This window comes from Otolemur garnettii, unplaced genomic scaffold (assembly GCF_000181295.1).
Source record: "Otolemur garnettii isolate 467f Iridium unplaced genomic scaffold, OtoGar3 scaffold00241, whole genome shotgun sequence".
NCBI classification, from domain to species: Eukaryota; Metazoa; Chordata; class Mammalia; order Primates; family Galagidae; genus Otolemur; species Otolemur garnettii.
The window spans coordinates 794,631-810,501 of NW_003852636.1; the positions used below are offsets into that span (position 1 = coordinate 794,631).

General features: G+C 53.5%; 1 protein-coding gene across 1 annotated transcript; it reads left to right on the forward strand.

Annotated features, from left to right (window-relative positions):
• The first annotated feature begins 677 nt into the window (after nucleotides 1-677).
• Nucleotides 678-13,760, forward strand: EFNB1 (ephrin B1). Its single transcript, XM_003802235.2, has 5 exons — nucleotides 678-1,590; nucleotides 10,348-10,625; nucleotides 11,314-11,406; nucleotides 11,590-11,718; nucleotides 11,869-13,760. The coding sequence occupies exons 1-5, from the start codon at nucleotides 1,463-1,465 to the stop codon at nucleotides 12,279-12,281; spliced, it is 1,041 nt and encodes a 346-aa protein (XP_003802283.1). The 5' UTR covers nucleotides 678-1,462; the 3' UTR covers nucleotides 12,282-13,760.
• Nucleotides 13,761-15,871: the final 2,111 nt, after the last annotated feature.

Here is a 15,871-nt window from a genome sequence, read left to right on the forward strand (position 1 = left end):
GCCCACGCCTTCGGACAAGATAAAACTCTTAATCTGTGCTCCTGGGATATCACACGGCTTCTCTTCAAAGCTGGCATTCCGAAGGCCTGGTTCCCAGAGATGAAGAGCTCGCCTTCCCTACTGGACCCAAGAGTTGACCCTCCCTGAGTCTTCACCTCCGACTGCTATCCACTTTTACGTTCCGGACTCCAGGTCCAAGTGCAAGCAGACAGTGTATTTCGAGGGCAGAAGAAGGAAAGGCCACCAACAGCTCTATGGGAGATGGGATGGAGAACAGATAGGCTGTCCTTGACATGGAGGTGGAAACAGACCAGGACTTCAGCGTTCTTGTATGTAAAAAGAGAATGGAAGTACTTTCCCGGGGTACTTGGGATAGGGCCTCTTTGGCCCAGGTCAGTGGACCGGGGTGTTGATCAGATGTGAGGGAAGAGAGCAGGCCAGCAACTCTTGAGAAGCGCCAACTTCCCACGGGCTGAGCGCTCTGGGAACAGCACTGAAGTGGACCCAACCCCAACCGCACGGAGCGGCACACTCAGATTGGTGCCATAGAGAGCGGGCGTCCTTAAGAGCTCCCTGAAACCCCGCCCCCTTCCTGCTCTGGGGGCGTGGTACAGGGCAAGGACCCCGTCGCCAAGCTTGCTATTGGCTAAGAGAAGCAGGGTTGGCCTTGCGTTCGCCTGAGCAGGGGAGTAGACAGCTCAGTGGTAGAGGTGAGAGTCTACGCGCGCTGGGCAGCAGTGGGAGTAGTGTGAGGCTCGCTCTGGCTGCAGACCCTCCGGCTCAATCGCCGGGAAGCAAGGACTCGGAGACCCGGCTACCGGGCTACGCGGCCTAGGCTTCAGAGGCGCAAACTAATGGTTCTGGCTCTCTCGGCAGCGTCTCCTGGCTCTTCTAAGTACACTCAGCGGGGCCCGCGCTGAAGTAGAAGCTGTCGGGGGGCGAGCAGCCCGGATTCACAGTGTGGCCCGGAGAAACGGAGCCCGTGCTGGGGCAGCCCAGTCGACAGCCCGGAGACTGAGCTTGTGTTGTGGGGAGACTCCCACTTCTTTCCAGAGACACCGAACCCCTGACGGTCTAGGCGTCGGGGCGGCCTCCGAGCCCTCCCGTCGGGGAGAGGGAGCGCGGTCTGGAAGAGTCTCAGAGAGCCCAGCGGAATCGGGCGGGATCACCCGGGGGCGTAGAGCCCCCGTCGCACCTACTGCGGCGGCGAAGAGGCCAGGGGAGCGAGCTCTTGGAGGCCGCAGCCCATGCCCCAGTTGGGGACGGCTGCCCAGTGAATCCTCCTGGCCGGCTGGGCGGAGAAGAACGACACCAAAGCCGGCGGGAGAGGAGCACTTCAAGGCCGGCGGCTGCAGAGGATGGGCGCCTGAGAGGTTTGGAACGCAGCGCTGCACGGGAAGGCGAGGCGAGCTTTGCTGAGGAGGCACCAGGAGATCCCGAAGTGCAGCCTGCCCCTGGGAAGATGGCCCGGCCTGGGCAGCATTGGCTCGGCAACTGGCTTGTGGCGATGGTCGTGCTGGCGTTGTGCCGGCTTGCCACGCCGCTGGCCAAAAACCTGGAGCCAGTATCCTGGAGCTCCCTCAATCCCAAGTGAGTAACTTATCTGCTCTGGTTCCAGGAGGTGGGAGGAACTCCTTTGGTGTGAGGCTGCGCACCCCTGAGTGCGTGTGGGGAGGTCTTTGGAACAAGAGCGGCGCCTCATTTTGTTCTGGCTTTTTTGAATATGTTTTCCTACGGGAAGGCGGGGCAGGGTGCGGCGGATGGGGTCCAGATACTTGGATGGGCTGTGACTCCTGGGCTTCCCGGCCCTTACCTCCGCATGTCCCGGATCAAGTCGAGATGATTGCACCAGGCAGAGCTGGGGAGTCCAGGCACTCGCGAGCGCACTGGAGAGCTGGGTCGGGGCGAGAACGCAGCCTCTCCAGAACCTCTGGGAATGCGGTCGTTTCCTCTTTGGGGATGAGCTTGATTTGGGTGGGGAACAGGCTGGAACACAGGTTCCTCGTTTGCTTAGCTGTGGAGGGATCGTGGAGCAGGACCCGGCTCTTGGGGCGGCTGGCGGCGCCTGCATCCCCTATCGAGCTTCTCCCATTTTCATTTCTCTTTCTTCCCTGTTTGCCTCCCTGGCTTTTCTCTTTGCCATCTCTTCTTGCCACCACCCCCCCTCTCCCTGCTAGGGCGGTAGAAAGGCGGGCGCTGCTCCCAGGCTCACAAAGGCAGCGGGTGGAGAGAGGCGGAGGGGTGGGGGTGGGGGGTTTGATCCAGCGTCCGTCGGGGGTCCAATGGAGCCGGCAGCTGAGCTTCAAGGGCCCCCCAAGGCGGAGAGTGGCGGCTGATCGGGTGAGGGAGGTGGGTGGGGAACGAGTGATTCCTGCTCAGGGAAGTCCCCTTGGTCCCTGACTCTATGTCCCCTAAATTAGGGAGCTGTGCTTAGCTTTCCCTCAAGGAGCTAGGGGGGCAGCTATATAAAGACGGTCCTTTCTTTTCCTCTCCTTCCCCTTCAAAACTCTCCTCCTTCTAAACAACACATACACCTTTCAGGGCGGTGGCTCAGTGGTTTCTGGGCTGTTAGTGGGGAGTCGCTGGGGCTGTTGTGGTGACCTCTGGACCTTTTTCTTTCTTGGCATCCAGGAGTCAGGTTGGAATCCAGGGTTAAATTGTTCTTCTTCCCTGTTTTCTGGAGGTTCTGGTGATGTGCAAACAACCCCACTTAGTGAGAAACTGGAAGGCCTTGACCTGCCCCATCCATGCTCTGCAATTCCTGTATCTGAAATTTCTTCTTGTCCACCCTTGCTGACTCCCTGCTAACTTCCCAGGTTCCTGCCTGCCTTGACCTCTGGGGTCCCAGGGACAATGTATGTGAGCCTTGGGCTGGGGAGAGTAGGAAAGGCAGATTCTTTAGTTCTCTTCTTGTGTTAAGGTAAGGTCCTATTACTGGTTGGTGGGATGGCTAAACCAGGGTGGGGGGGGGAGGGTTCTGCCTGGGGACAAGGAAAGGAACTGGCAAGAATTTCTCCCCTACTCAGAAGCCAAACTAGGTGTCCCACTCTGCTAACAGCAGGGGCTCAAAATGGCCTGGAGTTCTCCTCCCTGCTGAGCCTAGGGGGAGAGGTTATGAAGTGCTTAGTCCCCCCCTCAAAGGGTGAAGGATGGAGATGCTCTCTTGAGCCAGGATAGTTGAAATTCTCCTGGGGTAGCCCATCATAGGGGCTCATGGGAGTGACCTAATTGATCTCTCTGGTCTCCAACGAGAGATAGCATGCAGCTTCACAGCTGGAAAGGAGCCCTCCTGCAGAGTTGCGGGGGGGGTGTGTGTGTGTGTGTGTGCGCGCGAGCGTGGAAGAAACAAGATCTGTCTGAGCTTCCCCCTTTTTGTATTCTGAGCCTTAAGTGCTCTGGACCGGTTTACATGTCTGGGGAGGTTGTAACTCTTTGCTCTTCTTCTCCATCCATCTCAAGCTGAGGATTCGCATCCTGGGTGGGGGTGGGGAGTGGCTGAGGACTCAGTAGAACCTGTCCAAATTCCATCCTATATTCAGGCAGATCCTGGGAATGGTCAGGGACTGATCCTGGTGTGTGTCATCCCCCAGTTCCATCTATGCTCAGGGGTCTGGAATGCAGCCTCCAGAGGCTTGTGTGTGTTGGCTCAGGGTGAGGGGCAAGAGGGCAGGAAGGAGGGGCTGCCCCCAGCTGTACTTCAGCTCTGGGGCTGCCTCTGCCACCGTGCCCTCGGGGTGCCACAGCCTTTCAAATAAACAGTCAGTGTCTCTCTCTGTCTCTCTCTCTCTCCCTTTCTCCCTTTCTACCTCCTGCTGGAGTTCTCTCTCTCAGGCCCATGTTGGTTTGCCCTCACATCCTAGCGAATAGCGAACAGCGCTCACCTCCCCTCTCCAGCGAGGCTCCGCAAGCTCTCCCTCTTTCTCACACTCCCTCTCACTCTTAGTCACTCTCTGCCTCTTTTTCTCAAGTCCTTTTGTTTCTCTCACATGCCCGTGCTCTCCCTCTCAGGCTCATTTTCTTTCTTCCCTCCCCTCTTCCTCTCCCCGCTTTTGGTCTCTCTCCTCAGGTCTATCAGGAGCTGGCAACAACCCCCACCCAGCAAAATAAAATAAAAAATCTCTCAGCACCTATAAACCTTACTTAATTACTTCCTCTTTAAGAAAAAAAAATCAAAGTAAAGAAATGGTGGGGCTGGGGGTCTGCTTCCAGGTTCCAGGGTGCATGCAACCCAGCCCTGATTGGAGGGGCAGCTGGAAGGGCTGGCTCAGAACTCCCAGACTCTTTCCCAAATTAGTGCTGGGCCTTCTGGGGTGCTAATCCCTAGGTGGCTGGAGCTTCTGCCTCCTTGACCCCTCCTGTAAGATATGCCTGATGAGTGCAAGATGGGGGGGATGGGTTTGGTCCCACTAGAGCAGTGCTTCTCAACCTTCTAAATGCCTCCTAATGCCGCGACCCTTTAATACAGTTCCTCGTGTTGTGGTGACCCCCGAACCATAAAATTATTTTCATTGCTACTTCATAACTGTAGTTTTGCTACTGTTATGAATTGTAATGTAAATATCTGATATGCAGGATATATTTTCATTGTTACAAAGGGGTGGCAACCCACAGATTGAGAACCACTGCACTAGAGTTTGATAGGGACCAGAGTTTGTGTGTTTGCTCCACTGGGTGGGGGGCTGTGATCTAAATGGTCCCAGAGTGGCTCCCTCCCCCAGCCACTTCCCCTGGGGAGCTTAGGGTAGCCAGCAGGCCTCACACTTGGATCCTCAGCCAAGCCCAGCTGCTGTAGTTTAGTCTCTCAGTCCTGTTCTGACCCCTTTCTGCCCCCCATTCAGGTTCCCCCACTTCCAGGGAGTGAGAATGTGCCTGAGATCACATTACAAACTTTCCCTACAAGGGGGAGGAGTTGAGGGATTCAGCTTGGCATCCAGGACCCTTGACTTAAGCATGGGTGGGGGCAGCTGCAGACCCCAACCCATGTTTGCCTGCTCCAAGCCAAAGTATTGGCCCCAACCCTGCACAGCTGTTCCAGCTCACAGTCCTGGGGAGGCCAGCTCAAGGGGGCCCCTTTCTGGGGTGGCTGGGGACCTGACCTCTTCTACTCTGTGGCTGATTGGCCACAGGTGGGAACCTAAGAGTGATGAGAACCCAGCAGCTCCTAAAGTTGCCCTGCCTCCCCACCCCCATGCAAGGCATCCAGACAAGGGTAGGAAGGACTTGTGAGTCTGGAGTAGGGACTAAATTGAAGGTTCCCTTTCTCCCCTTAGGCTCTCTGTTCCCTCATCAGCTCAGTTGAATGGGGCTGGGCAGGCCCAGGATACTGTGTTTTCTGGGGTTAGGACTATGGGTAGAATGAGCCAGCCAGGTGGCTGCTGGTTGCCATGGGAGCACCAGGTTTAGGGGAGAGTCCACCTTTTTTTTAGGGGCTATAAGGGGAGCTGAGGTGGGAAAATTCTTACTAGCCACATTCTGAGTTCTTTGGCCTGTGGACTGTAGCAGTTCCTGCTGGCTATGTTTTTGTAGTTGTGGTTTGGGGTCGGGGTCCTAGCAGCCAAGAGTGTAAGCTTCTTCAGCTTTTTGCTTCTGTGATGCTGTGTTTGGTGTGCTAAGTAATAGCCAGACAGTGCCTTGCTCCTTACAACACATTCTGATATGTGATCTCATCACATGCTCACCAGCCAGGGAAGTAGTATTGGCCCCATTTTCCAGATAAGAAGGCATATGCCCAAACAAAAGAAGTGACTTTTCTAAGGTCAGTTAGTGACTTGCCTAAGGGGACAGAGCTGTGCTATGTGCTGTTCATTCCACACTATTCTGCTGCCTTGGAGTGTAGGAGAGATCAGAATTCAAGGTGGGGTTTGGGATATGAAAAGCCTGATTGGCCTGATGACAGCAGCCTCTAAGGCCCTGGTCTGCTCAGAAACCCTGAGCTCCCTGCCCCTGAGCTCCCCTCTCACCTTACAGGTCTGCTTGCATCTGTATTTGTGACTCAGGCCCTGCCTGCGTGGAGTGAAGTACAGCTTCCTCATTTGATTACCTCCAAGAGCTAATCAACTCACTGCCTGCCCCCACCCCCTAAGCTCTGAGTAGCATCTTTGGTTCTTTAGGATACTAGGCTAGGAATTTCTCTTCTTTTCAGGGACCCCACAGAAAACAAACAATAGGAAAGGAGATTTAAACCCCTATTGGTTATTAGCTTTGCTCAGGTGAGGCAGACAGAAGGGCATAGTTCAGTATAGAAGGAGAGGGTAATTTCCTCTGGGACTCTCCTGGCTTCCTTGCCTCTGACAGATCTGTGTGTGCCAGGACCCAGCTGCTGTTCCTACCCACCCACGCCTGGGCGGGCACTGCTGGGACACGCCAGGCCTGTTCCTGCTGCCTCGGGGGCTGGGTGGAGCCCGGGGAGTGAAAGAAGAGCCTTTAATTTGGGGGCTCCCCACCCTAGCTGGGATGAGAGCAGACTTGAGCTTTGGCTTGGGGTCTGTCCTCCATTGGTGTTGCCACCCTGAGGGTATAGGTACAGTGGTGGTGGGTCACTGGATCAAGGCTGTGGCTAGAGTCTTCTACCAATCTTAGATTTCCATGGCCTAGGACCAAGCCTCCCCATCAGCCACTCTCTGATTATAAGTTGCTAGAGCCTGAGAGAAGCATGAGAGGGAAGGAAGTATAGACCTGGTGGGATGTGGGCTGCTTTCTGGGCATGACCCTCCCAGCTGTAGGCTCCCCCACCCCATGACCATATGTGTATGAGCAAAAAAAGGCTTATCTTGACAAAAGAAGGAGGGTTCAGTTGGTTTCTGACCAGACCAGGGCCTTAGAGGCTACTGTTGTCAGGCCATTTGGGCTTTTCATATCCCAAGATTCTTTTTAGCAGTCATGGTGGTACCTCAAAGCTCTTATAAGCTTGCTAGGAAGGCTGAGAGAGCAACTTGGGCTAGGGTGGAGGGGAAGAGGCAGGCCCAAGGAGCTAGGTTAGCTCAGGTTGCCTCCCCCAAGTCCTTTTACTCCCTGGGATGGCTTATTGGGGTCTCAGGGCTATCTGGCTAGGGAAGGAAAGCCTCAGGGGTTACCATGGAGACCAGCTTGAGGCTTCCTGCTGGGCCTTGTCAATCCCTTTATTTTCCAGAAAAGGGCATTGTCTGAGGATGGCCCCAGGCAGGAAAGCTTGGCTTGATAATGGAGGGGAAGTAGTAAGATAGGGGATAAAGAGTTTAACTTGAAGACAGTCTCTTCCTCCTCCTCCCTTACCCTTATTCCTCCTCCTAACCTGGTAAGTAAGAAGAGAGACCTGTAAAGTGTGACTTGTGCTCTATCTGGCTTTGGGCTTCACTCTCACTGGCTACATCCCCACCCGTTGTGGGTCCTTACTACTTGGGCTTTTCACAGACCATGACACAGTTTTCCCCACAGTGGGGTAGCCACTAAGAAGGCACCAGTATGGGGGATCAGAGTCAGGGAAGGTAGTTCTCATCAGTTTCCTCTCCCTTCTACACTTTAGGGAAGGGTGAGTTTCCCTCTGCCAGCTGCTACACAAATGAACTGATGAATATTTATGAAGTCTGTTCACTGAGGTTGAGGAAAGTCTGAGGAGTGTTGGGAGTAATAGTCCTCTTTCCCCACTTCCCCACCATGTAGGCATCTGTGTCCTCAGTGTCTCTGGGTTTAAGGTAGAACCCCAAGTAGCTAGAAGCCTTGTTCCAATTTCAGGGCTCTGAAACTGGGGTGGTGATGTAGGAGACTGCACTCAGGACAGACAAGACTCACTGGTGAGTAAGGTGGAGCTGAATGGTTAGAAAGGTGAGCTGGCTTATCTCCTTTTGTATGCCTTCTCTGTAACTCTGTGTGTGTGTGTGTGTGTTGAGGTGCATCTGTGCAAGGATTCAGCCAAAGTTTTAGGGCCTCTTAGACCTCTAGAGGTTACCATGTGATACGTTTAGGCCCCTTGAATTAGCTTTGAGACCTTCTCTTCAATGGGAACTTTCATCTGATCATTCAGTCCCTCATGTGAGGGGCCTGGACTTGGTAGATCTCCAACGTTCTTTCTGGCTCTAAAATGTTAGAAGTTGTCTAATCCTGCCATTTGGTCAGAACCAGCATAAGCATTACAAACTGAAAAATGCCTTGGGAATTCTAGAGGCTTTGGGGAAACTTACTGACTTTGTATGGTGCACAGGATGGGGGTATTTCCTCTCAAATGTTTCTGCAGGCTTCTATCCCATACTTACTTCCTTTCTGACCCCCATAGAACCACATAGTTAGGTACCAAGGTGGGAGGCCATCTTCTTCTGGCTCTTATCCTCCTGTACATCAAGATGATAACTCTCAGCTTGGTAGAACCTCACCTGACAAGGAAGGAGTGCTGCTTTTCTTTATCTACTTCATCCACGTAGTCAATTCCCCTCCTTGCCTATTTAGGTATCATTTCCCTCCCTTGGATGAGGACATAGCTTTGACAAGGCATTTTCCCAGAGCTCCCAGTCAGCCTTTAATACTTGTGCCCACCATGTCACAGGCCCTCAGGAAATGGAACTACTGTCTTCTCAGATGGTTATAGTGGTTATGAACTAGTGGTCTTTACCATGTAGCTGCACAAGTTAGCTTCATTCTCTTTGAGCACTGCCTTCAGCCTTCCATTGTCCTTCCTGCTAGGGGTGGGTTTCATACCATTGGTGACAGAACCTCAGTGTGGCACCAGATCATCATCTTCACCTCTTCTTCTGTTCCTCCTTCCCCACTCTCAGCCAAGCTGGACCAATCACTGGCCTGGGTTTCATGTCCCAGCCACTGCTGTCCACTCTTGCTGTGTATTGACTTCTTATTTGTCACCCAGGACCCACTTTTCTCCTGCCTTTTCTGCGGAACCATCTCTGTCTCTGCTGGTCAGATGAACTGTATTCTGCCTTTCCTTGCTTACAGCATTTGCTGTGTGAGCCACTGTCCTCACACATAACCTACAGAGAGCCTGTTGCGGTCTAGCACTAGAGTATAGGCCATTTATTTTTCTGACTCCATCCAAATGATGGGGCTGCATCTTCTCTTCCTAGGTCCCCTCCTAGAAATAAGACTGAGCTCATAGGTACTTAGTGTTAGTATCTGATCTCCCTATTTGCAGACTATTTCTAAGAAGGAGTCACACATGTTGAGGATCCACTGTGTGCTAGGTGTTCTCCATGTGCTACCTTGTCCCCTCTCCAGTACTGGTAGGTAGGGGCTCTTACTCTGTAAGTGAGGTAAACGAAACTCAGAGAGATCAGAGAGCTCGTTCAAGGTACGGACCTAGTAAGGGCCTTACTTTAGAATCTGATTCCAAAGTTTGTATTCTTTCTCCTCCATGATGCTGCCTTGCTCTTAGCAACAGTCTTCCCAGGCTCAGCAGTAGCTAACAGAGCACCACTCTCTGACAATGTGCTTAGGCAAAGGACTGAGTCAGATGAATAGGTGGCCCTAGGTAGCTGCCCTCTCTGATGTCCCTTAGTGCCTAGCCTTCTGGATTAGAACATGAACTCAGCTCAAAAGACCTTTGTCCCTCCCAGGAGCAGTGTGGAAATGAGGGGTTAGAATACAGATGAGTGAGATTTCTGCAGCCCTATCTTAAGTGATCTGTTGTCCCTGTTTAGGCCCCTTCTCCTTTCCCTCTATTCTTAGGAGTCAGACTGGTCAAGTTTGGGACATCAGGCTTTTGCATCATAGGGGTGGGGTAAGGCACTGGTAGGACACTGGGCAGTGGAGCAGGGAGAGGTGTGCAGAGCTGTACCTGGCCAGATTGTGCCCATCAACTGTTGGCTCCAGGGAATGCCTGTACTATCTCACCATCATGCCCACAATTAGCAAGATGGGGGAGAAGGCATCAATCCCAGACAGGTTAAGCTCCCTCAGCCTTTGGCTAGGAGCTGCAGAGGTAGTGGCTAAGACATGTGTGGGCTTGTGTGTGTTATGTAGGGGAGGAGATAGCAGCAGTCAGAAGTAATGTGAGTTGTGGGCTGGGGGATAGGGCTACCACCTCCGGGCAGCTTGGGTCTGACATCTTGATACCCAGCCCATTGGCCACGTCAGCCCCCTGTGGAAATGCTGCATTAGGACAAAGGGCTCCCCCAGCCAGTCAGTGCCCCACCCTGCCAAGCACTCAAAGCCTCGCAGCCTTGCCCATGGGCCACCCCTTCCACACCCTACTGGCAGAGTGGTTCTCTCTCCCCACCCCCAACCTAAGGATGGAGGAAGGGCAGAAGGCCTGCTCTTGCCATCTCTGCCCTGTAGGCCCAGTCTGGCCCTTGTCTGCTCCCCTGGTCCTGGGGTAGCCTTGAACCCCCAAGCCCTGAGGCTGACCATCTTCTCCCTTCTGGATAGGTTCCTGAGTGGGAAGGGCTTGGTGATCTACCCAAAGATTGGAGACAAGCTGGACATCATCTGCCCCCGAGCAGAAGCAGGGCGGCCCTATGAGTACTACAAGCTGTACCTAGTACGGCCTGAGCAGGCAGCTGCCTGCAGCACCGTGCTCGACCCCAATGTGCTGGTCACCTGCAACAGGCCAGAACAAGAAATCCGCTTTACAATCAAGTTCCAGGAGTTCAGCCCCAATTACATGGGCCTGGAGTTCAAGAAGTACCATGATTACTACATCACCTGTGAGTCCCTGCCTATCCCCTATTGTGGCTCACTCCCTGGGCAGAATGTCTTCCTATCCTGTAGCAGTAGGGGGTTCTAGGTGGTACCATGCAACTGGAAATAGTTAAGGCCCTGCCTGATCTGACCCTCTGGAGGCTGGCATCCTGTCCTCCCAGCCTGGCCTTGGAATTCTGGCTCCAACATTCACCAAATTGGCTTGTTACTAGCTGTTCAGACCTTTTCTTCACGGGAAATTGAAGCCCTATGACATAAAAGGGCTTCTTGCTTTAGATCATGCAGGGAGTAAGAGACAGGGTTGGGATTCCAACCCAGTTCTCCTGGTTCCTACTCCAGGATTCCCTCCTGTTGCCAGTTCTGATTGCTCTGCTTTTGAGTAACATCTCCCAATGAGAAGGAATGCCTTATTGTTGCCACAGAGAAAAGAGGGTCCAAGGCCTGTCTGATAGAGGATCAGTGACCACGGGAAAAGGGAAAATTCTTGGCCTGGGCTGGGCTGGGCTGGGCTGGGTTCTTCTGTTCTTAGTGGGTGGGGGAAAAGTCAGTGTTCGTGGGTAGGTGGGAGCTACTTGCCACTCCCGACTCCTAGTTCTGTCCCTGTTGGCTGAGGCAGCACTAGGGTTCCTGGGTGATGCTAGAAGACCTTTCTCTACTCCTGAGGTCTCCGACTTTTCTGACCTTTCCCTGCAGCGACATCGAACGGGAGCCTGGAGGGGCTGGAGAACAGGGAGGGAGGTGTGTGCCGTACACGTACCATGAAGATCATCATGAAGGTTGGGCAAGGTGAGTGCTTCCTCTTAGGGCCCCCCACTTATGTCCTTGGAGCAGATATTCTTGATTGGGTGTGGATGTGTTGGGAGTGGGGGGGAGTAGTATTAGAGTGCCATTCTTGGGGCACACTAGATGATTAAGAGCACCTATGCTGGCAGGATCCTTCCCTCTCATTTGTCTTCTTCCCATCTTCAGATCCCAATGCTGTGACACATGAGCAGCTGACTACTAGCCGGCCTAGCAAGGAGGCAGAAAACACTGTCAAAACAGCCACTCAGGCCCCGAGTGGTCGAGGCCCCCTTGGTGACTCTGATGGCAAGCATGGTGAGTTGAGTATATAAGGTGTTTCTCAGAGGGTTGACACCATTTGTCGATCACCCTCTCAGGCCTTGTCTTAGAAGAAACACAAGCCAGACCCAGCCTGAGATCTGCCATACGCCCCTGGCTGACCTCTCCTCCCTTTCCCTTCTACAGAGACTGTGAATCAGGAAGAGAAGAGTGGCCCAGGTGCAAGTGGAGGTGGCAGCGGGGAACCTGATGACTTCTTCAACTCTAAGGTGGCATTGTTTGCAGCCGTCGGTGCTGGTTGTGTCATCTTCCTGCTCATCATCATCTTCCTGACAGTTCTACTACTAAAGCTGCGCAAGCGACACCGCAAGCACACACAGCAGCGGGCAGCTGCCCTCTCGCTCAGTACCCTGGCCAGTCCCAAGGGGGGCAGTGGCACGGCAGGCACTGAGCCCAGCGACATCATCATCCCCTTACGGACTACAGAGAACAACTATTGCCCCCACTATGAGAAGGTGAGTGGGGACTACGGGCACCCTGTCTACATCGTCCAGGAGATGCCACCCCAAAGCCCGGCGAACATCTACTACAAGGTCTGAGTGCCCAGCGCGGCGTTGGGCCCCTGAGGGACAGTCGGCCTGGATACGACCTCTCCTTTCACCGCTAAGCCCCTTCCCCTTGCCAGCTGTGCCCACGTTTGTATTTAGTTTTGTAGTTTCTTGGCTTTTATAATCCCCCTTTTTCCCTGCCCCCTGGGCTTCAGAGGGGGGTACTTGTGCCCCCTTCCTCCATGCTCTTGTGCCTTCCCCCTCTTTCAGGCCTCTGGGCTTTGTGGGGGTACCCCTTCTTAGAGGGCAGGGTTGGATGCTGATGGACAACAGGCAGGGAGGTAGCCCCTTGGCCCTGCCCTTCTTTTCCCCTGTTCCCCCTTCCTAGGACTGCTTGTCCACTATCATCACTGTTTTTAATGCTTTTGTGTTCATTTTTTAGCTGTCAACTCATTTGCATCTGTTTTTTGAAGAAAAATGGAAAAATGTAAAAGGCAGCTACTCCCCAGGCTGTCTGAGCCTGGCCCTACCCCAGTATAAGAGGGCCTGGGGCAGGATGTGGCCAGCCAGGAAGTATAGGATGCCATTTCTTTTATAGACTCCTTGGTATTTGGGGGTAGGGGGGCAGGCTTGGGCTATTTCTGCCCATGAGGGAACAGAGCAAGTGCCACTGAGCAAGATGTCCCACCCCCCTCCTGACTCTCCTTCTGCAGAGCTGATCCTGGCAATGGGGTAGTGGCTGCCACCCTACCACCAAAAAAAGAATCCCTTCCTTGTGAGATTCTTGGGCATCTCTTGCCTCCTTCACTCTCACGATAATTAATGTCTTAATTGGCTGTTGCCTGGGGAACAGGAGAGCTACTGCAGGCAGATGACCTCATGGGGGTGGAGGGAGGTGAGGTGCCCAGGTGGCTATTTGCCCTGCAGAGCTGGGAGTTCCCTCCATCCCCCCTCATGTTCTCTCCCTACCTGTGGCATCCTTTGGCCTGGTGGGGAAATAGAGGACCAAGAAGGAGACCTAAGTGGGTATAAGGCCAGGTGGCCTGCTCCTTTTCTGGGCTCTAGCACAGGTGGGTACCTCTCACCCAACCCAGCTCCTGCTAGCCCCCCAGTCTTGGGCTGGGGCCTGGAAAAAGGAAGAGGCTTCTTGGGGCTGGGCCAGCCCATCGTGCACTTTGACCCTAGCTCCTTGCCAGCATGGCTGCTAACAGACTGCCTCTTGAGTATGCCTTGCAGGCACCCAGAGTGCTCATGGAAGGAGCTGGGCCTTACACCATCCACCTCCACACTGCCTCCTGGCCAGCTGCCCACCCCAGTGCCAGGTGGGAGAGGGAGCAAAACAGCCAGCCCCTTCCAGGTGGCAGTCGGAAGGGTTTTTTTGCTTTTGTTTCAGTTGCCATTTGTGTAAATACTAGTCTTTTTGGAAAAAATAATGTAAAGATGTTTTGTATAAACTCTGAATTATTTTCTTGTTGCTTTTTTTCTTAGAAAAAAAAGAGAACTAAAAAAAAAAAAAATTAACCACATGGAAAATGGGTGTAAAATGGTGTCGTGATGTTGAGGAATGGAGTGTATATGCATGTGTGTGTGCCTGTGTGTGCTCTGTGTGCTCTTTCCTCTGCCCAGACCACTGGTGACTGAGGCAAGTATGGGAAGAGGGTGGCTGTCCTAGTGGAGCAACATGTTTCAAATGCCTTATGCTCCTCCCTCCTCCTGTTCCCTGCCCGTCTGCCCTAGGTTTCTGAGCTCTCTTGTTCTGTTTTCATGGTGCCTGGGACCATTTCTCCCTGTCCATTCTGTCAGGTTTGTGGCATATGCCATGGGCATTTGCCCATTCTGGCACCAGTCTCAGGTAGAGAGGGTTGATGGAGGAAGGGATATTCCCATGGGGACCTGGGTGTGTCCACAAGTACTGCCACCACCTGACTGGGGCTAGATCTGAGACCTGCTGGCAGGCCCAGCCCTGCCCTGCTGCAGGATGCCTGGAGGTGGAACGACATAACTTCCCAAGAGCTGAACTGGCCTACTGAGTATTTGGAGTGCTACAGGATGCCCAGTTCTCCTCTCCACCAGAAGAATCCTCCTTCTGTTTTCAGGTCTGGACTATACCAGAGTGGCCGCCATGGCATACTAGGGGGCTTGTGGCTGGCAGTTGATGCCCTTAAGCTAGAGCAGCCTTGAGCAGCTGATCTCCCCCCAACAGGCTGATGAATAACTCGCTCAGGTCACAGAGTGTGGTGAGGGTCCTGAAGAGGGTTTGGCCTTCCTTCCATAGCAGAGACACAGACTGGCAGGGCCTAGGATCTTCCTTTTCCATGTTGGAGAAGCTTCCTAGTCTTGTGAGGGGACTTTCTATGGAGATGGCCAAGACAGATGTTGGGAGGAGGACAAGTGAGGTCCCAGAGGCTAAAAATGGGTCAGAAGGCAATAGAGGAAAGGAAGAACAGGGGAGAAGGAAAGGCAGGGTTGGTTAGTGAGCCGGAGCAGGAAGCCCTAGTGAACCAGCCGAGGGGCAGCCAAAGCTATGAAGGAAGTGGGGAGTGTGTGGAGGAGGAAAGTGGAGGAGAGCCACAGGACCTGCAGGGTGGGGGGAAGGGAGGCTGGGTTAGTACAGGGGCAGGGCAGGGCTGGGCTGGGGTGCTCCTAGCCAGCTGGGGCAGAGGCTGTTTATTTGGTTTCTCATTAACCAAAGGAAGTGCCTGGATCAGATGGGGCCTGTGCTTGACTGCCTGCCCAGAGTGGGGCCCCACTGGGCTGGGGGTCTCTAGCCAGAGCACTTTCAGGGCAGATTAGTGTCTCTAACTGAAGTAGAGCCTGACCCAGGTTGAGTGAGCCCTTCCCACACTTCTCCAACTGAGTGTTCTCTAGTGGTTCCCACCCAGCCTAGGATACCAGCTTCTCTCATCCTAATGGTGAGAGGTGGAATTCCTAGGACATCCTGGGAGTAGCTGTGGGGGTGTTATAACCTGAGGGAGAAGGCAAAGGGAAGTGTGAGGCAGTCTGCTGAACAGTCCAGAAGGTTTGTGACTGGCTGTTCCCACTGGCCCTGTCATGGGTGCTATGGCTGGCACTGGTTCAGTCCAGTGCCTACACCATACTGACCACATAGTTCTGCATAGTAGCTCCTTCTGCCATAGTGCCCTTCACATGCATAGAACCTGTTCCTTTTTGAAATACTGCACACTATCTCATTGAGTCTCATAAACTGCCCTAGAGGGTCGTAGGTGATAAATTATTTGACTCATATTTGACATGAAGAAACTGAGACTCTACAAGGAGCTACGACCTGCGTAAGAACACACATTAGGGGAACAAAGAGCATGAGTATTGAAGCCCAGGCCTTTATCACACCACTTGTCAACAAACAGAAGTTCCCCAAGAGTGAAGGATGTGACCCACTTCTGTCTACAATAGCCTGAGCGAGCATGCTTCCTTGGGGATCTTGAACAGGAGCCCTCCCCACCCCACCCCACTCCCCATTCCCTTCCCATCTGTCTGTTTCAGGGAGGGACCAGACCTAGCTTGCTGGAGGTAGGAGGTATGAGCCTTCAGTATTAGGGCCTCAGATTGCTCCACCCTCAGCTCTCCTTCCTGTCCCAGCTGGGCTCAAGCTCCTGGTGAGTCAGGGATAGAGGATGCTT